Source organism: Anser cygnoides, chromosome 5 (genome assembly GCF_040182565.1).
Source record: "Anser cygnoides isolate HZ-2024a breed goose chromosome 5, Taihu_goose_T2T_genome, whole genome shotgun sequence".
Taxonomy (NCBI): Eukaryota; Metazoa; Chordata; class Aves; order Anseriformes; family Anatidae; genus Anser; species Anser cygnoides.
Window position 1 is genome coordinate 17,289,719 of NC_089877.1, and position 22,145 is coordinate 17,311,863.

At 38.8% G+C, this 22,145-nt stretch overlaps 1 protein-coding gene across 20 annotated transcripts in view; it reads right to left on the bottom strand.

Moving 5' to 3' along the window:
• The window catches only part of CD44 (CD44 molecule (IN blood group)), a 64,741-nt gene that overhangs the window by 9,334 nt on the left and 33,262 nt on the right, over nt 1–22,145 (bottom strand). The window contains exons 7-19 of one of the 20 annotated variants that reach the window (XM_066997112.1): nt 19,063–19,188; nt 18,278–18,400; nt 16,958–17,083; nt 15,881–16,003; nt 14,187–14,309; nt 12,209–12,313; nt 9,539–9,718; nt 7,564–7,725; nt 6,175–6,357; nt 5,093–5,278; nt 4,422–4,610; nt 2,431–2,694; nt 1,353–1,538 (exon numbers count right to left, since the gene is read on the bottom strand). The exons of 1 other annotated variant lie outside the window; for it this stretch is intronic. In XM_066997112.1, the coding sequence (XP_066853213.1) occupies nt 1,353–1,538; nt 2,431–2,694; nt 4,422–4,610; nt 5,093–5,278; nt 6,175–6,357; nt 7,564–7,725; nt 9,539–9,718; nt 12,209–12,313; nt 14,187–14,309; nt 15,881–16,003; nt 16,958–17,083; nt 18,278–18,400; nt 19,063–19,188 (2,076 nt within the window). Of the gene's footprint in view, nt 1–1,352; nt 1,539–2,430; nt 2,695–4,421; nt 4,611–5,092; nt 5,279–6,168; nt 6,358–7,563; nt 7,726–9,538; nt 9,719–12,208; nt 12,314–14,186; nt 14,310–14,466; nt 14,688–15,880; nt 16,004–16,957; nt 17,084–18,277; nt 18,401–19,062; nt 19,189–22,145 lie in introns of those variants that run through there. 18 more of the 20 variants (XM_066997113.1, XM_066997109.1, XM_066997108.1 and 15 more) reach the window with 18 other exon arrangements.

The window sequence follows — 22,145 nt, forward strand, 5'->3', positions numbered from 1 at the left end:
ATAGGGCAGTGGGTGTCAAGAAATGAGTTTGTCGCAGTAGGAAAGAGTTACTAAAAATATTTATCTTTCCAACAAAATGCCAATACACGTTTTGCATTTATATTGCGATGCCTATGTCAAAATACTTTAACCGTGGTTTTGGTAGGTTTGATTTTACTGTGCCTATATAAAAATCTGGAAAAAAAAAAAAAGAAGATAAATTCTACCTGATAACTTATGAATTAACATTAATTAATTAAAATAGACTCCACCAAACTGAGTGGAGTTATCCCAGGGTAAAAGTGTCGAGAGAAATCAGACATATCTAGAAACATTTAGCTGTCACTCCAAATTCCATTTTTAACTCAAGTCTTTCAAAATTAATGTTTTCGTTGGAAGCAAATTCTAACTCCTAACCATTATGAACAATAAAATTATCTTTAAAGTGCTTGCTGTATGACATTATACAAGTATAAAATCACGTTTGTGTGTAAAGAATGACCACAGAGCATTGGCCAAACCTGACAAGGTTCCACTAACTTCCAGGAAAGCGCATTAAAGTAGTATTTGGATTAGTGTGTAAGATAACTAGATTCTGAAAAAAAAAAAACCAAAAAACTATTAGCATGATGTGTTTGGGAACAAGGAAAAGTCCCTTCATTTCCCGTACTATTAAGAAGTTACCAAAAAAAAAAAAAAAAAAAGATATTTGTAGTGTACTACGTAAACATGGTTACTGTTAACTCCACTAACTTTATCAGAAGAATAACACTTAAAAAAAGAAACTGTTCCTGAAGGAAATGTCAGTTAAAACCCACTACATGTAGCTATAATTAATCATTGGCAAGATACCAACAGCAGAGGTACCTAGTGGGAAAAAAAAAAAAAAAGACTGCAGAGGGAATTACTTTTTCTTGCTATATATTCAACTGACACAGAAGGAATGAGGACAGGGGAAAAACGAAAGACAATTAAGTGTTACAGAGATGTCACTTGTGCCCGTCAAATAAGAAGAAAAAATGCTATCATGTGTATATGGGCATGAGGAGAAAGCTTATGCTTTTTCATTTTATGAGATATGTTGTCACATACAGATAGTAAAATGTAAGAAAAAGTTATTTGCAAAACAGTACTTTCAGTCATTTGGAAAAAGTCCTCTGCTTTGCAGAGAAAAAGATTTCCTTTCATGGCATATTAAACGTGGATCATAAACACATCTAGAAATGCCAACAGCAATAATAAACAAAAAAGCAAATTACAATATGAGCATAACTGAAAACCCTGGTTAGTGCACATACTTTCAGAGGATCATCATTGTCCCAAACAACAAGTGACATGGAAAAATGAAAACCATTTTAATTTGTACTTCTTACTAGGAGGAAGAGGGGTCTGTAATTGATTGTGATGATCATCAATGTCTGAAAAAACTCCAGGTACCAAATTGACATAAGAGCCGTCTGTGGTATTTGCTTGTTCACTTTCACTTCCAGGCTGAGTGCTGGGTGCCAACGGCTCTTTGGTAGCTTCCTCTCGGCTGACAACATCCACGGACTCTGTGACTGCCATGATGACGGCACGATCAGCTTTAAACGTTAATGCTCACCAAACCACCACCCACGTTATTTCCCTCTTTCTGTATCACAGCAAGTCAGAAAGGACGTCTTCTGCCTGGTTTAAAGCATGGCAGGAGAAGGACAAAGAGAAGGCCTCCCCTTCCTCTTCCACGCTGCCACTGGCTTTTGAGACCCTTAAGCAACACTTGCTTGTTGTGTTGGAGGGAGACGCTGGCTGTACCCACGTATCCCAGTGACAGATGGAGAGGGAAGACCTTCAGAAGAAGAAACCACAGCAGCAGAAATCTGACCCTGTAACTCAGGAGTGAGCAGCCATACCACAGCCCGATCTGTGGTGGTCGTGCCTGTGAATCCCCCAGCGAGGAGTAAGGAATGGAAGGCAGAATTTATGGGATATAATTCTTGCGCAATTGCTCTGCTCTCACCATCAGGACAGTCCTCCTTGGTGATGGTGTCACTGCTGAGTCACAGGAGCAGATCACCCAATTAATTCCACCAGAGCACCTCCACCACACCGATCGCAGCACCAAAGCATACCAAGCCTGACCCCACCAAGGCGCAATATGGGAGGATGGGGCTGGGAACTTGGGATCACCATGGCACATGACTTGCAGAAGAAGAGACAGGAGGCCACCCAGCAACATGCTTCAGCAAAGACCAGAAACCACCAAATGGACCAGGAAGAAGTCCCCTGCGACCATTCCAGAAGGTCGTTCTAACAACAGCACAGATCCCACCACAGATTTTTGGGTTGCAAGTCCGCAGTAGGGTTGTAGATCCCCAAGATGAGAAAGATAGTGAAAGGCGTCAGATTCAGAAGAAATAATGCCTCATTTCACACAGCACGTGAGAAATGAGTATGATCCATTATTCTTACTGGTACCCGTCAGGAGAGAGTCATCTCCAGCTTCGTTTGTACTAGCAGGATTCAGCCCGTGGAGGACCTCACCCCCAGGGGCATCTGTGGGATGTGTGATGCCTTCAGTGCCCCATCCTGCTTCATTGTCTGAAGACAGAGGTGGCTGAGTTGAGTCTTCATGATGAGCACCATCAGGAGTGGCAAGAGCTGTTACGATGACTCGAGGTGCCCACACTTCCTGGGTTACATCTTCTGGTTCCAGAACATCAATGCTGGCTGTTACTGTTGTAATGTGATGATGGCTAAGTTAACCTCAAAGATATTTACAAAATCCCACCTTATCAATTTTTCTGTCTTCATTTCATTTAACTAGGTCTACTTTTTCCTTGGGGAAGGTTTGGGCAAGCAAACAAGATCTGTATCTGTCATTATTATTATTATTTTTTTCTGTTCCTTTAACTATGATTTATTGATTATTCTAATACTTGCTTACTCATTTCCCCTAATATCAGTGAGCTTTGAAGTATGTAAAAACTATTTAAAGAATAGATAGCAGCTACTTAGACCTGACTATTTAAGATTAAGATCATCATCATCAATCTAATAAAATATTCTTTTTAGTGTATTTTTCATCCCTGATTTTCCATGAGATTATCATAAGAATGCGTGCTGGTCTCCCAACAGAATAATTCAAAATAAATTCTAATGGAAAATTAAGGAAATTAATTAATTAATATCCTTCCCACAATCACTCATACGGCGCTCTTTTCTAAAGAGACTGCTGCTGATGCAAAAGAGTAAGGATGTTGAAAAAACATGCAAAAAATAGCATAGCCTAACTAGTGCACTTGCAGAAATTGCAAATGCTCCAAAATATGAACAGAATAATAAAGACTAATATTCATGCAAAATTACACCACTGAAATTTAACATTGTGAAGCAAAATGATACACCAAAACATGCATTTCCAAACAATGGGAGCCTAAAATGTTATCTTGGAAAATACCTAGTAACAACTATTTAGAAGGAAGAAAAATCATATTATTTACAGAATAGAATGAGGATTAGAATTCGTGTCATTACATAGGAATAAGATTAGAATGACCTGTTAGAAAGCACTTAAATAGATTGCCAAATCCTGTTGTTGTTGTTGTTGTTTTTGTTTGTTTGTTTGTTTTTTATTTTATTTGTAATCGATCTGTCAAACCACATAAAGCTTAACAAGCTGATGACAATAAACTGTGAAGCTTTATATGATCCATTCCATTCTTGGAAAACAAAAGGAGGAAGTAGAGAAAAGAACTGTTTTTTATCAACACAAGTTTTGGTTTTCATAGCTCTTTGGAAAATCCCAGGAGTTGTGATTTAAAGTAATCCTGAAGAAAATGGAAGTTGAAAAGGGAAAGCATAAATGTTAATTTTTCCCTTAGAGTTTTATTTTTCTTACTAAAATATGAAAGATGTAACATTTCAAATGTACTACAATATCATAAAAATCCAGTATTAAACAATAAAATTTTAGGATAAAAATCCAATATTGTGGTGGTGGATAACTCAATAGGATAACATACAGAAAATAGTAATTGAACCTTGTAGATCTTCATGAAATGTAGTAAGTTATTTTAAAATTTACAGTACTAATGGCACCTGTGGTTATCCTAAGACCAGGAATGAATAGACATGAAAGACTGTTTTTAAACATATGATTCATTTACCTCTAAAAAAAAAAATAAAATTATTTTCTCTGTATCACCTTCCACTAAAACTTAAATTGAAAAAATCTGGAGGGCATAAGAAAGAGTAGACCCAGGGAAAAGCAGTCTTAATGGGTAGCATTTCTTGTTGGGATGTTCACATGCAACAGAATTATAAATCAGTTTGCACTGCAAGTCTACAACAAGAATGTAGATCCCCAAGATGAGAAAGATAGTGAAAGGCGTCAGATTCAGAAGAAATAATGCCTCATTTCACACAGCACGTGAGAAATGAGTATGATTCATTATTCTTACTGGTACCCGTCAGGAGAGAGTCATCTCCAGCTTCGTTTGTACTAGCAGGATTCAGCCCATGGAGGACCTCACCCCCAGGGGCATCTGTGGGATGTGTGATGCCTTCAGTGCCCCATCCTGCTTCATTGTCTGAAGACAGAGGTGGCTGAGTTGAGTCTTCATGATGAGCACCATCAGGAGTGGCAAGAGCTGTTACGATGATGGCTGAATCAGCTGTGAATTCAACATGCATCCTGCTGTGCCCCTCCCCTACCCATCACATTCAAGTCTCCTGTTCACCTTAAAACACTGCTACCCTTTTCACACCACAAAGGGGTGAGAGAAGAGGGACCTTCTACCCCCCTGTACATCCTCATCGCTCTCTCAACATTTTGAACAGATCTTTTTGCTTGTTATTCACATGCACTTCATGACTTAATCCAACAGAGTCCCAAGGACAGTGGATGCAGTGAAAGGACATGGAGAGAGGTCAGGACAATTCCTGCCCTGTATCTCAGGCTGATCACAGAGCTTCAGCACCACTGTCCAGTGGTGATACAGTGTATTTTACCTTGCAGATAACAGTATTGTCAGTAAAGATCCCATTCTACAACCATTGATGCCCCTTTGCTGCTTAAGACTATGTGAGTAGTGACAAGTTACAAAAAATGCTTTTAATTTGTACTTCTTACTAGGAGGAAGAGGGGTCTGTAATTGATTGTGATGATCATCAATGTCTGAAAAAACTCCAGGTACCAAATTGACATAAGAGCCGTCTGTGGTATTTGCTTGTTCACTTTCACTTCCAGGCTGAGTGCTGGGTGCCAACGGCTCTTTGGTAGCTTCCTCTCGGCTGACAACATCCACGGACTCTGTGACTGCCATGATGACGGCACGATCAGCTTTAAACGTTAATGCTCACCAAACCACCACCCACGTTATTTCCCTCTTTCTGTATCACAGCAAGTCAGAAAGGACGTCCTGCCTGGTTTAAAGCATGGCAGGAGAAGGACAAAGAGAAGGCCTCCCCTTCCTCTTCCACGCTGCCACTGGCTTTTGAGACCCTTAAGCAACACTTGCTTGTTGTGTTGGAGGGAGACGCTGGCTGTACCCACGTATCCCAGTGACAGATGGAGAGGGAAGACCTTCAGAAGAAGAAACCACAGCAGCAGAAATCTGACCCTGTAACTCAGGAGTGAGCAGCCATACCACAGCCCGATCTGTGGTGGTCGTGCCTGTGAATCTCCCAGCGAGGAGTAAGGAATGGAAGGCAGAATTTATGGGATATAATTCTTGCGCGATTGCTCTGCTCTCACCATCAGGACAGTCCTCCTTGGTGATGGTGTCACTGCTGAGTCACAGGAGCAGATCACCCAATTAATTCCACCAGAGCACCTCCACCACACCGATCGCAGCACCAAAGCATACCAAGCCTGACCCCACCAAGGCGCAATATGGGAGGATGGGGCTGGGAACTTGGGATCACCATGGCACATGACTTGCAGAAGAAGAGACAGGAGGCCACCCAGCAACATGCTTCAGCAAAGACCAGAAACCACCAAATGGACCAGGAAGAAGTCCCCTGCGACCATTCCAGAAGGTCGTTCTAACAACAGCACAGATCCCACCACAGATTTTTGGGTTGCAAGTCCGCAGTAGGGTTGTAGATCCCCAAGATGAGAAAGATAGTGAAAGGCGTCAGATTCAGAAGAAATAATGCCTCATTTCACACAGCACGTGAGAAATGAGTATGATCCATTATTCTTACTGGTACCCGTCAGGAGAGAGTCATCTCCAGCTTCGTTTGTACTAGCAGGATTCAGCCCGTGGAGGACCTCACCCCCAGGGGCATCTGTGGGATGTGTGATGCCTTCAGTGCCCCATCCTGCTTCATTGTCTGAAGACAGAGGTGGCTGAGTTGAGTCTTCATGATGAGCACCATCAGGAGTGGCAAGAGCTGTTACGATGATGGCTGAATCAGCTGTGAATTCAACATGTATCCTGCTGTGCCCCTCCCCTACCCATCACATTCAAGTCTCCTGTTCACCTTAAACCACTGCTACTCTTTTCACACCACAAAGGGGTGAGAGAAGAGGGACCTTCTACCCCCCTGTACATCCTCATCGCTTTCTCAACATTTTGAACAGATCTTTTTGCTTGTTATTCACATGCACTTCATGACTTAATCCAACAGAGTCCCAAGGACAGTGGATGCAGTGAAAGGACATGGAGAGAGGTCAGGACAATTCCTGCCCTGTATCTCAGGCTGATCACAGAGCTTCAGCACCACTGTCCAGTGGTGATACAGTGTATTTTACCTTGCAGATAACAGTATTGTCAGTAAAGATCCCATTCTACAACCATTGATGCCCCTTTGCTGCTTAAGACTATGTGAGTAGTGACAAGTTACAAAAAATGCTTTTAATTTGTTGTTCTGTTGATGGCAGTAGTAAGAGTAATTTGCTTCTTAAAATGAAATTTCTATTCTGGAATTACTGAAGGATTATTATCATCAGAATTACTTTGGTCACAAAATTAAAAATAGATACTGAGAATTGTCTGATTGAGAAAGGGTTAAAGTTACATTTCCTCTTATTTTAGTACAAACAAATCATGTTTCTCATATCATAATTTTAGAATATACTTCAATTGCATAAATGGTATGTGCTATACCAAGCTGCATCATAAATTCAGTAGTAGAGTTGTGTCATGTCAGATTTCTAAATTCCTTTCTCTCATAATTTTGTGAACCAGAGTGATAGATGTTTTGCAAAAATCTATGAAAAGAGCACTTGTCTACCAGATCATTATTCACAGATTAAAAGCATTAACCTGTTTAGATACAAATAACATAATTACGAATTCAACATTATGGTAATAACTGTTTGGCAACACAAATTAATATAACATATGTACTGAACTGGATGCAACTCCACAGTCATGCTTAACTGAAGAACAGAAAGCAATAGATGTGTTACTGGAAAGTATAAGATAAATGTTTTCTAGAGAGCTAAAATCTCACCACCATCCAGGCAGTTTATGTCACTGTCCTAAAGAGATCAGTAAACTACTCCTCTCTACAAGTCATGCAATATTGTTTAAAAACATGCCACCAGAGAGATAGAAGTGATGAAATATGCATAGCTGATATTATTACTAGTACCTGTATTGGAAGACTCTTTTTCGTGATTACTTTCTCTGGAAGGAATAATTCTATCCATTACAGGGGCTTGTGTAGAATAATCCTCTCCCTTGTCCCAACCTGGATACACCAATGGGTCTTGCGCTGAGTCATTCTGTCTGGCCCCATGACTGGAGGCCATAGCTGTTATGATGATGGTGAAGCAATTATGAACTCAGTATATAAAGATCCATTTCTCATATTATTCTCCTCTTCGGTTCTTGTCTCTATGACAGGCCTTGCTCACATGTCTACTACATTTAATGGCAAAGAGAAGTAAAGCAGTTTTGCTTCTCATTCTGGTTTATGTTTAGAAAAGCTGCCTACCGTCACCAATAGGATTGAATCCTTCCTCAAACTGAGTATATGCTTTTCAGAATTAAGATATCTCATTGATTTCCAAAAGTATTTCCCTGAGTCTTGCTTTTCATGACTTTGTATTGGTTGAATATCAAACTAAAATCCATTGATGCATAAGTAAGAACAAAGAAGGCAGAAATAACTGGAAGAAACTGACCCACCAGTAAGATTTTAATCACAGAATTTGAATGTATTGACTATATCCAACTTTTCCCCCTCAACATGTCACTATTTTATTAGTTGCAGCCTCTCCAGAAAAAATAAACGATCAAGCAAGTCTGATAGCAGGGAAGGCTGGCAGATGCAGATTCGTGAATGATACACATAGTATATGAGTGAACACTTGACTGGAGGATATCTGATATTGCAGTTATTTAGAAAAATAAGATATTGTCTGTATTAAGCAATCTGTAGCTTTTATTAGAGTCACAACTAAAGAGTACCCAAATCTTAACATATCTCCCATTAAAAACACCTCCAACCTAATAAAAACAAACAAATAAGTAAAACAAGAAAATTACCATAGGATGTAAAAAATTAAATTGCTACTAGGCCAAATTATATTGCTATAATAGTGTAGTACAATATTTATATATATATCAGTAACATATTGCATTGCATCACCAAATTTTTAAAAGGTGTTGATGAAGCACCTGGAGTTGATATCTGAGAAGAACGTAGGCTTAGAGATCGCTAAAGCAGTGAGCTACCTTAAACTTTTACTTAGATTTAGCTGAAGGAATATATCCACATGATACAGCATCCCAAACAATGTCTATGATATACTTGTCTTCATTGGTCTGTGTTTGATAATTGGTAAGAACAGATGATGACTGTTGGCAGTGCTTAGTACAGCACATCAGTCATTCACTGTTGGCAGTGCTTCGTATAGTACATCAGTCATTAGCTAGACAAACACTCACAGGAACATCAACTAATATTTATCAATTTTCAGTTACTGGCTTTACAGTAGAATTGCATTTTTTACGTTTCAATTTATTAGACTGATGGAAGAGAGAAGCCTCTCTTTTATTCTACAGTATGCTTTTTTTCTTCGCTTCAGTATCATCTAGTCATATTTCAAAAGTGGAGTGAGTAGGTATTTTGGATACTATTTTTCAGTTAAAATTGCTGTATTAACGAAAACTGTAAAAAAACAGGTCCAATTATGGCTTGCAAGAGGGGTGTGAACACAGCTCCCAAATATGCAAAAAATGCAACAGACATAATTGACTTTCTATTTAAACATTTACTGTTTCCTACAGATATAAGCCTGGTAGATAGCCTGGTAAAGAGTTGTGACTGCATGTGATAGAACACGAAATGTAGGAGACAATTCCAGTATTAATCCACTATAGGTCTTGACACACAGTCCAAATGAGAGAGAAAACAAACCTCCAGGACCAAGTCTGAAGAATAGATTTTATATATATATATATATATATATATATAATGCAACCTGTAGATTTCTGTTGCTCAGGTTTGTTCACAGAACATCTGTTATGGCTTCAGATTGCAAAATTGTTAGTAAAAACCTTCTAAAATTAAACCTTAAGTAAACCCTGATAACTTACTAAAATCTGACCTGTAGTATTACCTGTATAAGAAGTTTTCTTTTCAATATCATTTTCACCTGGAAGAGTAAATTCTTGATGTTCAGTGCTCCCAGTTGTATTTGCAGGGTTTTGTGCTTGACTGATCCATCCAGAATGGGCACTGTGTAACAGTGGATGTTGGGTTGGTCCTTGACGTTTTTCATTTTCATTTGTAACTAGTGCTGATAAGATGATGATTGAATCAATAATGATCAAAATACCCAACACCACTCATATTATCCTCATCTTCATGGTCTACGCAGTAAGGCTGGATTTTGTTTTGCATTTTTCTTTTAATTGTTGCATTTGGTGTAAAAGATGAAAGGAAGCAAAGCTGCTTTGGAAACCGAAGCTCATTTTGCACACAGAAGCTTCACCGGGAACAGAGGAAGATTTAGTATCCCAATGACCAATGGCAGAGAAAAGCTATAGGAAAAGCAGTGGAAGAACACATAGGGAACACCAGCTTGCATCTCTACTTCGTATTTATTAATACTAACATAACTGTTGAGTCTGCAGATTCTGGGTTTATAAAAGTGAAAGAGATGATGAACTTTCTCTTTTGAGTTAATATTTCAATTACACAATTGCAAGGCAAGGAATTCCTTTCTCCATGGGAATTGTCATTCCTTCTGGGACTGAAAGAATATTCAGTGGGATGGAGGAAATAAATAGGTTTGTATATTTGAGGTTGAAAAGCATACTAGCTTTGAACTCAGTAATAATTAAAGTTAAAATAAATTAATTGCTTGCTGTTGAATTTGCTGTTTACACAGCAGAAAATGCAGTCAGAAGTCATCTGAAGTACCACCACTATAAGAGATTTTCTAATAAACAGTAAAAGTCTTAGAAAAAGATATACCAAAAAAAAAAAACACAAAACAAAACAAAAAAAAAAAAAAACTTGTAACACTAAGATGAACATTAGAACCCAATTTTTTTTAAAAAAATGCTTTAGGTAGCAAACATTTCCATGAGTGATACATGAAAGGTAAAATAAAGACCCTTAACCAGAGGATGCAAAGAATGAGCTGGACCTGTTACATATGCATTTAGTCACCTGCTAAAGAAGCCTATGCTAAGCATTTTCCTAAAAGAGCAGAAATGAAGAAATATATATCTTCACATTTCAAATGATGAAATGTTCACAAAGAGGTCATTCTTGCAAACGTAATTCATTATTTTCGTAATTAAAACAAATATATAGAGAGATTATCCTGTAATATTTGGTCCTGAATTTGCATCTAGTAGGACTGTATGTTAAAATTAAGTGTATGAATACAACTAATTTAACAATGCTTCAGAATTAAAAGAAAGTCTTCACAGAAATTCTTTCTAGTTGATTATAGCTTCTGCCCCATGTCACCTGGATAACATTACACTGCTCCCAAAAATTGCAGAATCAGAAAGAATTGTACCTAGCCATTGGAGGTCGATAATATAAATCCAAAGAACTACTGTTGTATGTAGAAAGTGCTTGTTTTTATAGAGGGATAAGAAAGCTTTCCATAGGTCCACCTGAAATATATTTATTTTCAGTGCAATCTAATTTTATGCAATTACAAGACTGGCCCCTAATCCAGCTGTAGAAAGCTGTGCCTTCAGCTATTCAGTTTTGCCCTTCACTTTAACAGGGTATAGCCAAAAATGAAGTTCATATTCAACTATGTTTAAAAAAAAAATTACTGGAGACTATTTATGTACACAACAAAAATAGCTGGAGAATACACTCCATAGGCCTTTGTCCACAGAGTTTTTTAGGCTTGAAGAATGTGAGAACATTTTAGACAGCACAGTTGGCTGCTGGCTCTAACACTGGTGGGAAAATGTTCACATTTGTCTGGAGGTAGTGTTTTATCCTTCATAGCACAGTTAGGAATGTAATGTTTACTCTTCCACTCAGAATGAATCCTTAGCAGTAACGGATCCTAGGCTGAGCCCTTTATGTCTTGAAGACCACAGTTTAACTTCAGCTGGATAATTTTTTAACTTAACATTGCCAAATGTATACTACTAGCATTATCTTATTATCCCACACTAATTAATTTACTTAAATTGATCTGAGCTTTATATCTGCAGATTTTCCACCTACATAATTTTAAAATATTGCCCTAAATGTTTCAGTAAGTAGTCCTATGGTTTTACATGTGTACTAAACAATGGAAAGAGTAGGAGGTTACTATTGAATTTTGTCATATTTGTACCTGACAAGAGCTTGTTGTTCAGGAGGCCTGATTTAACCGAGAAGTTATGATTAATCTAACCTTTATGTTTTTGAATCATCAGCTCCCTTTCTCGTTTTTGTCTTCAGATTTTACGATAGGAATTTTGTAGTGAAAAAAGGGGATTTTTTTTTTCCTCACCAAGCTGGGTCACCAAAATGTTACACATTGCAATCTGCTTGGTTTTATTGTACTACTGGCAGTGCAAGTTTAAAAACCCTGGAGACATGGGGAAAAGTGGCAAGTAATGAAGATCAGTTGTCAAAGATAGATTTGGAATGGTAGATGAATGTTATAGATGCCACCTCTGAGGGCTCTAGCACAAATAATGTACTGGTATAACTGAGGCTAATAGTATAGGAATTACAATCAGCTGCACCATAAATGAGTTATATTTCATTGAATTATGTCATAAATCTGACTATTATCTGAAATGCTAAATTGCTTTACCCCTGCCCGCAGAGCTAGGATATTGCTCCTCTTCATCTGTATAAGAGGGGTTCCAATGATCTTGTGTGGAGATTTCCAGAAGCACTCCATGTTGCAAGTCCATAGCTGTTAGGACAACGGAGGATTCATTGCTGATCATGCTGTACATCTATCATTATTACCTTACTGTTATTGTGTGCCATAAAGATAATGGATTATGGAAATTCATGCATAACTGGATCACAGTCTCACTACTCTTCTTATCAAATCCCTTTAGATCAAACCACTAGGTTTTACTCTTTGTATAAGACAGATGCAAAGTTTCCCAAGAATAAGGGGGAAAAGCAATAGAAGAGTAATGTACAGCAGAAGTAATGCAAGACTATTACAGAAGTTACAGACATTTAAATTCTAGTTTGAAGAATAATGCCATACCTAAAGAATATAGTAGATGCCTGAGTACATGTAAAACATGCTTGCTAAGTACTCAACAAGTATTGAGATTCATGTTAGAATATCCACAGAGCTCAACAGAAAAATCTGAAAGCACCATGACTGCCACCAGAATGCCAGTATTAGTCAGCAAAGTTATAATATGATTGAACTGATAAAATAAAACTGCTATGAGAAGCTATGACCAGAGATTGTATACATTTTCACCTGGAGAACATGCAGACACCACTAGGTCATAGAGTTTGTTTGAATATTATATTCTATGTGGAATAAGTTAGAGAGTAAAATGCAGAGAGTAAAAGCTAAAGAAATTAATACCAGAAAAACCTAAAATGTAGGCAAAAGAATAAAAATCCCTAAGCAAGTTGAATTGCTCATTTTGCATGTTCCTCTAAAAACAAAGACTACTGCTGAAAATCAAACAGAAAAATCCTCCACTGCATTCAGAAAAAAAAGATGCTTATAAGCACAGATTTTTTTACACCACTGAGTGCACAAGTGCATAGAATAAAAGACATTAAGATGTGCTTAAATTATATTAAATTACATTCAATTACAAAAAAAAAGGAGCAAGTTATTATATTTGAACAAATGAAAGACATATAGTATGGTTATCAATAATAAAATCTATACTGGAAAAAAAAAAAAGAAAAAAAAGAAACAGAAATGCCTGAGGGTGGGGGACATTCCCTGGTCATGAGGCCAAGTAGCACATACTGGGTGCTTCACTGAACACAGCGTTTGGCTTCAAGCCTCATATGTGGAGATCTTATGGTTTTAAAAGAAAATTATTTTAGGTATGGATGACTTTTTAGTTATGAAAGAGTTATCAGATCATCACTGTGGTACTATTCATACCAGGAAAAAAAAAAAAAAAAAAAAAAGGTTATGTGTTAAAATCTTTCGGTTGTGGTATTAGATCATGCCTAAATATTTTAGGTCAAAAAAACAAATGGGATGATATTAGAAAAGTGTGCGGGAAGAGTGCAGAAGATGGCAAACACGAGAGTGTAGGGTAGCACTTCCTAATGAAATGAGAACCTAGGCTTTGACGTCCCCACATTTTGACCAAATATCTTACAAAAAGCCAGGAAATCTACTAAGAAAACATATCAAAGAATAGTGATCAAGCTCTGGATTACATTTCAGTAATGACGTAGATGTAGATTACAAATAATACAAAACAGAACTATTTTAAAATTGTTTCCCTGCACCCACACCCACCCACCTCCAAAACAAAACAAAAAAAAAACTTGGGAAAAAATCATAAACATGTCTTCCAGAAAGATAATGAATGAATGAATGTGTTCAAATAGGGATGAAACTGTGATATCAATTTTAAGTAATGATAGAACAGATATCTATTCAACTAATATGGGTCTTATAAGATTTTTCCAATGGAAAAGGGAACATTCATGAATAATAGTTGATAGAAGAATGTCCACTCTTTATGCAAAATACATGTAGCAAAGGAGGAGGAACATAACATGTGTAACATAAAAGAAAAAGAAAAAAAATGCATCCAAAGAGAAGGGAAGTTCCTTACTAGTACTTGGAGCATACTCTTTCTTGGCCACACTTATGTCCCATCCTGGAAACACCGTAGGGTAAGTCGTCTCCTCTGAAGAGTCTTCATCGTCTGAACCATTGCCGCTTGAGGTCACATCTGCTGTGGTGATGTTAAATCTGCCATGAAGCCCTAACCCGCAAGGCCTTCTGCTGGCAGCAGTTATGCTTTGCTGTCTCCCCTGCATGCAGCCCATAGCCACCGAGGAGGCTGAACAGCACCATGCTTCCTACAGTCTGTATCTCCTACTGGTTCTTCCTCCCACAGGAGATCCATCACCCTGCCATGGCCCTGCTGAAGCCACCCAACCATGTCTGTTAGCTATATTGCAGTGCCCTATGGAGGGTCATTGCAGAAAATGACGCCTGCCTCATTCTTGTGTCTTCTCTCTGGCATTTGACCACCACCACTCGTTTGAAAATGGATTCCACCAAGTTTGGGTGGTAGTTTTCTCCAGGTGAACACGATGAGGCCCCGGAGCTGTTAGGACATGGTTCATTGAACTGAGAACTTGTTATTTCTTGAGAGGCACATTTCCTCCATCAAAGTTAAGTCCACCAGCACCAGCACCCTGAGCATGCTCATGCCACTGAGATGGATGGGAGTGCAAATGGAATGTATGAACCTGTGGTATCATTACATTCCTCAGACGCTTAGCCAGACGAAAGCACTAGTGGCAGTCCCAAGAAAGAACATGGTCCCTTGAGAGGAGTCATTGCAAAGCCCCGTGGATCTGTTCTTGCTGTTCTACAAGGTTAATGAGTTCCTCACAGGCTGTGCCAGCAAGAGAGAACAGATAGGCTGAGATAACTTCCAGGACATGGAACATCCACCAAGACTTGACACAAAAACAGGCACAAAAGGTGAAAGAAACATCCACGTCAGGTGAAAAGGATACCCAGAAAAAAGCACACCCATTAGTTTTGCTTTTGCTTCCTCTGACAACCCTGTGAAGCCAATGCTGCCGGAGACCTGGGCTCAGAAGAATGGCCATTCTGCTTGAAAGACACATGCACTCCCCGTAGCCTGCTGGAGTCAGCAAAATCCACACCAGAAACACTTCTGAGGAAGGCATCAGCACATTGCAGAGACACAGCTTTACCTCTGTTATGTTACCCCTGCACAACTTTTTCTCAGAACATAGCATTTCAAATAGTATTGACCCATAGTTTGTGACAGACATTTAAGGATGGAAATAGATTTTCCTCTAGAGAAATTACAGGACTTACACCCTTTTCCTCTGCTGCGCTAGGCAGGCCAAATAGGTATATGCATGCAAACATAACTACTTGAACATCATGTGTACAGGCTGGAAATTCCCTCCAAAAAGGAATTTTTCCTCGGGACACAAAGACCCACACGGGAAGCCCAGAAATCCAATGTATGTGAAAACAAGATATACATTCTAGCAGCACTGAAAGAAGTTCCTTCTAAGGACTGGAACCTCACAAGTTCTAAATCAGCTTTTCCTGTGGCACAGGAAAGATCTCTGAAACAAGAGACAGTGAGAACAGCAACTACCCCTTTACATGGTGCCCATTTGATGAAGGAAGAGGATCCTCAGGTAGAAAAGGGAAAAAGAAAAAAGTAATAAAAAAAACAAAGACCCAAAGCCAAAAAACAAAAACTGCAAACCCCAAACAAGACATCCAAAGAGAAGGGAAGTTCCTTACTAGTACTTGGAGCATACTCTTTCTTGGCCACACTTATATCCCATCCTGGAAACACCGTAGGGTAAGTCGTCTCCTCTGAAGAGTCTTCATCGTCTGAACCATTGCCGCTTGAGGTCACATCTGCTGTGGTGATGTTAAATCTGCCATGAAGCCCTAACCCGCAAGGCCTTCTGCTGGCAGCAGTTATGCTTTGCTGTCTCCCCTGCATGCAGCCCATAGCCACCGAGGAGGCTGAACAGCACCGTGCTTGCCACGGTCTGTAACCCCTACTGGTTCTTGCTCCCACAGGAGATCCATCACCCTGCCATGGCCCTGCTGAAGCCACCCTAATGTAGCTGCTAGCTACATAGCAGTGCCCTGTGGAGGGTCACAGCACTAACTGATCCCTGTCATGTCTTAGCAAAGTTAAGGACAAAAAATTAAGATAATTTCAGTAAATTTCAATCAAGAGAGATCTGGGATCATATGAATGTTTTTTTTTTTTAGAATTAAATTAATGCTTCATATTCTTTTTTTACACAGCTTTCAGTGCTTTAGAAAAACAGGAAGTCAATAGAAATAAAACTATTTCCCATCTACTCTATTTTGTTCTTATAACCAGAGATATCTTTTATTGTCTCTTCCTTTTTTCACAAGCTTTCCCCACTGTGATAAACACTATACAAATAATACTGTAAGTAGTTTATGAAAGAGTAAGTCAATCATTTTCTGTTCAGTACAGCATACTTCTTTACATTCTATATCAAAGGAAATATATTTTTTCAACTCTGCCATTGGTTGAAACTACCTAACTGATCTTCAAAATTCAACTGTTTTCCTTTTCAGAGGTATACTACCTACTCAGTATATTTGCTAGCCTCAGGTGAAATGGTGTCCTCTGTCACTACCAAAATTACAGGCTCTGAGAAAGAGACCAAAATGTAGGTTTTCACTCCTCAAACACATAATAACAGAAAAGCAGAAACATGTACTGTCCATTGAAAACCCCCTCCATTTAATGCTTCTCAAGCTTTCTGCATTGGAACTATGATTATTCAGCCCTTAAGCAAAGCATCCTATTAGCATGATGCTCTTTACCCCTTGTTGTCTGCGTGGGTTCTTGTGTCTTCTCTCTGGCATTTGACCACCACCACTCGTTTGAAAATGGATTCCACCAAGTTTGGGTGGTAGTTTTCTCCAGGTGAACACGATGAGGCCCCGGAGCTGTTAGGACATGGTTCATTGAACTGAGAACTTGTTATTTCTTGAGAGGCACATTTCCTCCATCAAAGTTAAGTCCACCAGCACCAGCACCCTGAGCATGCTCATGCCACTGAGATGGATGGGAGTGCAAATGGAATGTATGAACCTGTGGTATCATTACATTCCTCAGACGCTTAGCCAGACGAAAGCACTAGTGGCAGTCCCAAGAAAGAACATGGTCCCTTGAGAGGAGTCATTGCAAAGCCCCGTGGATCTGTTCTTGCTGTTCTACAAGGTTAATGAGTTCCTCACAGGCTGTGCCAGCAAGAGAGAACAGATAGGCTGAGATAACTTCCAGGACATGGAACATCCACCAAGACTTGACACAAAAACAGGCACAAAAGGTGAAAGAAACATCCACGTCAGGTGAAAAGGATACCCAGAAAAAAGCACACCCATTAGTTTTGCTTTTGCTTCCTCTGACAACCCTGTGAAGCCAATGCTGCCGGAGACCTGGGCTCAGAAGAATGGCCATTCTGCTTGAAAGACACATGCACTCCCCGTAGCCTGCTGGAGTCAGCAAAATCCACACCAGAAACACTTCTGAGGAAGGCATCAGCACATTGCAGAGACACAGCTTTACCTCTGTTATGTTACCCCTGCACAACTTTTTCTCAGAACATAGCATTTCAAATAGTATTGACCCATAGTTTGTGACAGACATTTAAGGATGGAAATAGATTTTCCTCTAGAGAAATTACAGGACTTACACCCTTTTCCTCTGCTGCGCTAGGCAGGCCAAATAGGTATATGCATGCAAACATAACTACTTGAACATCATGTGTACAGGCTGGAAATTCCCTCCAAAAAGGAATTTTTCCTCGGGACACAAAGACCCACACGGGAAGCCCAGAAATCCAATGTATGTGAAAACAAGATATACATTCTAGCAGCACTGAAAGAAGTTCCTTCTAAGGACTGGAACCTCACAAGTTCTAAATCAGCTTTTCCTGTGGCACAGGAAAGATCTCTGAAACAAGAGACAGTGAGAACAGCAACTACCCCTTTACATGGTGCCCATTTGATGAAGGAAGAGGATCCTCATGTAGAAAAGGGAAAAAGAAAAAAGTAATAACAAAAAACAAAGACCCAAAGCCAAAAAACAAAAACTGCAAACCCCAAACAAGACATCCAAAGAGAAGGGAAGTTCCTTACTAGTACTTGGAGCATACTCTTTCTTGGCCACACTTATATCCCATCCTGGAAACACCGTAGGGTAAGTCGTCTCCTCTGAAGAGTCTTCATCGTCTGAACCATTGCCGCTTGAGGTCACATCTGCTGTGGTGATGTTAAATCTGCCATGAAGCCCTAACCCGCAAGGCCTTCTGCTGGCAGCAGTTATGCTTTGCTGTCTCCCCTGCATGCAGCCCATAGCCACCGAGGAGGCTGAACAGCACCGTGCTTGCCACGGTCTGTAACCCCTACTGGTTCTTGCTCCCACAGGAGAGCCATCACCCTGCCATGGCCCTGCTGAAGCCACCCTAATGTAGCTGCTAGCTACATTGCAGTGCCCTGTGGAGGCAATGAACTAACTGAGCTCTGACTCATTTTAGCAGAGTAAGCATAGGGTACTGACTAGAAAACAATCTCTTCCTTTCTCCCATAAGTCTTCCTCATTGAAACAGTCTACGTCTAAAGTATTTTCAAAAAGTAAAAGTGAAAGACTTGAATACATCCTTTACAAAATGTTTGGCACATTCACCCCTCACAGATATGCAGTTCATGAATGATGTGAACAAGTGCTTTGTTGCTACCATACCTACAGTCAACCAGGGAGAGCCCTGTACTTTGCTTTTCTGTCTTCAACACATTGCAATGAAAAGCAGAAAGGTACTGCCAGTTGAAACCCCCCTCTGTTTAATGCTTCTCAAGCTTTCTGCCTTGGAACTATGATTATTTAGCCCTTAAGCAAAGCATCCTATTAGCATGATGCTCTTTACCCCTTGTTGTCTGCGTGGGTTCTTGTGTCTTCTCTCTGGCATTTGACCACCACCACTCGTTTGAAAATGGATTCCACCAAGTTTGGGTGGTAGTTTTCTCCAGGTGAACACGATGAGGCCCCGGAGCTGTTAGGACATGGTTCATTGAACCAAGAACTTGTTATTTCTTGAGAGGCACATTTCCTCCATCAAAGTTAAGTCCACCAGCACCAGCACCCTGAGCATGCTCATGCCACTGAGATGGATGGGAGTGCAAATGGAATGTATGAACCTGTGGTGTCATTACATTCCTCTAATAGCAAAAATATTTTATTTTTTTTTAGCGTAAGAGAAGTTTGAATTATTCTACTAAAGTATATGATTATGTAACTAGCTCTAATAGTCCAGCAAAATTAGTGAATTCTGCATAGGTTTAAGAGCTGCAAGAGATCAAAATATGCACTGTGTGTGAAATAGGTCCTAATATTTTGACAAAAAGCATACAGAGCTAGTAAGAGCATGCACACCAAGAATGAAATCCCTCAAGCAAGCCAGCTGGTAACTTAACCTTTCTCCCTCCTAATAACATTTTTAAGCAATCAACTGAAAAACAGAGCTTACAATAAGAGCTGTGCTTCAAGTTGTAAACATATTGAATGAAAGAAAATAAAATCTTCTTCAAAATACTACCCTGATTTTTTTTTTATTCTGACCCATACTTCCTAACCAATATTTTTATCAGCATTTAAACCATCTTCTATATCTTGAAGAAGATATACTATGTACTCTTTTTGAGAAAGAAAAATGAATACATAGTAATACCATGAAGACTGAACTCTAAGATACTATTTATGATCAATTTTTGCACAATATAAGAAATCACTGGAAATTGCAATACCTAGAAATCAAAGTTCTAATAATCTAGTAGGATAAATTGAAGGATAAATCTTCAGTTTACTGTAGCTATATTTTTGCTTATTTGTTAACTACAAAGTGTACGGTTTTAAACTCAGAACTGCACTTTTACAAAGAGTAGCTGTTATGACAGTAAAACCTAACCAATTTTGCCTTTCTGAAAAGCTGTCCCTGACTGAATAATTATTTTCTCTTCTTACATTCAGTAATTACTCCTTATACATAGTATTACTCTGACTCTGGTATCAGAAATAAAGGATTACAGTGCTCGGTGTCAAAAAGAATAACAGATACGTGGGTGATGCATAAAAACAAACAAGCAAACAAAAATCAACCAACCTTACAACCAAACAAAAAACCTTTAAAATACCATTGTGGTGCACATTTTTGGCAGATATGTTCTGGCTGAGTATGGCTATTTTGATTAGAAGAGCCTTAACAAATTCCATAATTTCAGTTGTAAACATATATTTCTATTTAATTTACACATAATTACACACAATTACATGAAAAATTCCACTAATGTTTCTACTAAGACATAACTTCTCAGTAAGAAAAATGAATAAAGCAATCACCTTCCACAGAAAGCTTCTCTTAATCCATTAAGAATTAAACAATACTATACAAAAAGTTACAAATAGTGAAATACTCATAGCAGTGTAAATGTTATGAATCTAATTTGTTTTCCAGATCTGTTCGTTCTCACAAACTGGCATGAGGAAATAATTTGACAGAGGCACTTTGAATATTAAAGATTACAGGATAAATCTGAGTGCAATATAAATGATGAAAGATCAAAGGTTTTTCAAAATGCCAGTCTTGTTAAAATTCTGCTATGGTGGCCTTTGTCTTCCCACAAAAAAAGAAACATACCAGTGAGCATTTAATATAAAATATACAAGTCCTGCATCACCAGAACATGTTTAGTGGAAATCTGTCTCTTCCATTTGCCCTTATGGGCTGCATCAGGATATGAATCATGCAATGAGCTGTTGGACCCCTCTACAGAGGGGTGAAGTTTTCTATTGAAAAAGATTGAAAAAAGAGTAATGTGAAGACAGCTTTGAATTAAAAAGTGGAGGAAGTAGTGCAGGCAGAGTGTCTGGATGATCTGTAAGAAGACCAAGAGGTCTGAAGATATATGCCCAGCAGAAATGAAAAAAGTCAGCCAACAAGATTGCCTTGTGCCTTGTTAATTTCAAGACTTAAGATTTCTACTCTACACCAAACCATCAAACCTCCTTTACCAAGGAAGGCATTCCCACAGAAATGAGAGACAATTTTTATATACAAAATTCAAACTCTGAATACAGGTGCAGATGGAGTTTCGTTTGGGAGCAGAAGGAGAGCATGGTTTGCTTGTTTTTAAGAATCAGAGACTTGGACATTCAAAATCTGATCTTTGAGCAACAGAACACCAAAAAGTAAATAAATAGTGGTCTCAGATTTGGGGCTTTAGGATGGAACACAAAAATGATCAAAATGATAGTGCCAAAAGATTGTTAATAAGAAAATAACTGAAGAGCAGAGCTGCAGGACTCTGGTACCTCTTAAGCTTCAGATTATACTGAGGAATTAACACAACTTTATAGAGAAAAGAGTGTCTGATATCATTCTTTAAGATGACTTCCATTTCTTACTGGTGAACATGATAGACTGAGAAGCTTCTGTCTTTAGCACATCTCAAGAGATGAATCCACTGTATGTTTATTTCAGGAAGAAAAGCTGCTATTAAAATGTGTGTCATGGGAGACCGTGTACTGAAATTATATCACAGATATCAAAAGACTAAAATATTTATTAGCCATCATCCGACTCCTATCTAGGTGTTATTATTTCTAGAAATATCTGAATCCACATTCTTGAACTAGAGGGACTAGTTGTTTCTGTTGTTGTTCTGGCATCCATTCTTATGGATGAACCAAAGTTGAGCGTGTTTTTAGTGAACATTCAATAGAAGCATCACTATTATTTATCTCTACATCTATTAAACTTTGCCTTGAATTGTCATCTGACTTCTTGTAATCACAGCAAAATTCTCACCTCTACCTGCTCTCCACAGCAAGCATTAGGAATGTAGTTACTTGAGTATGGAAATGCTTGAATATGGATACATGGCTTCCTTCCATATATAAAATACCAATGCAGATGCTTTCCTGTCAAATCAGCCAAAGTATGGACATAAGATG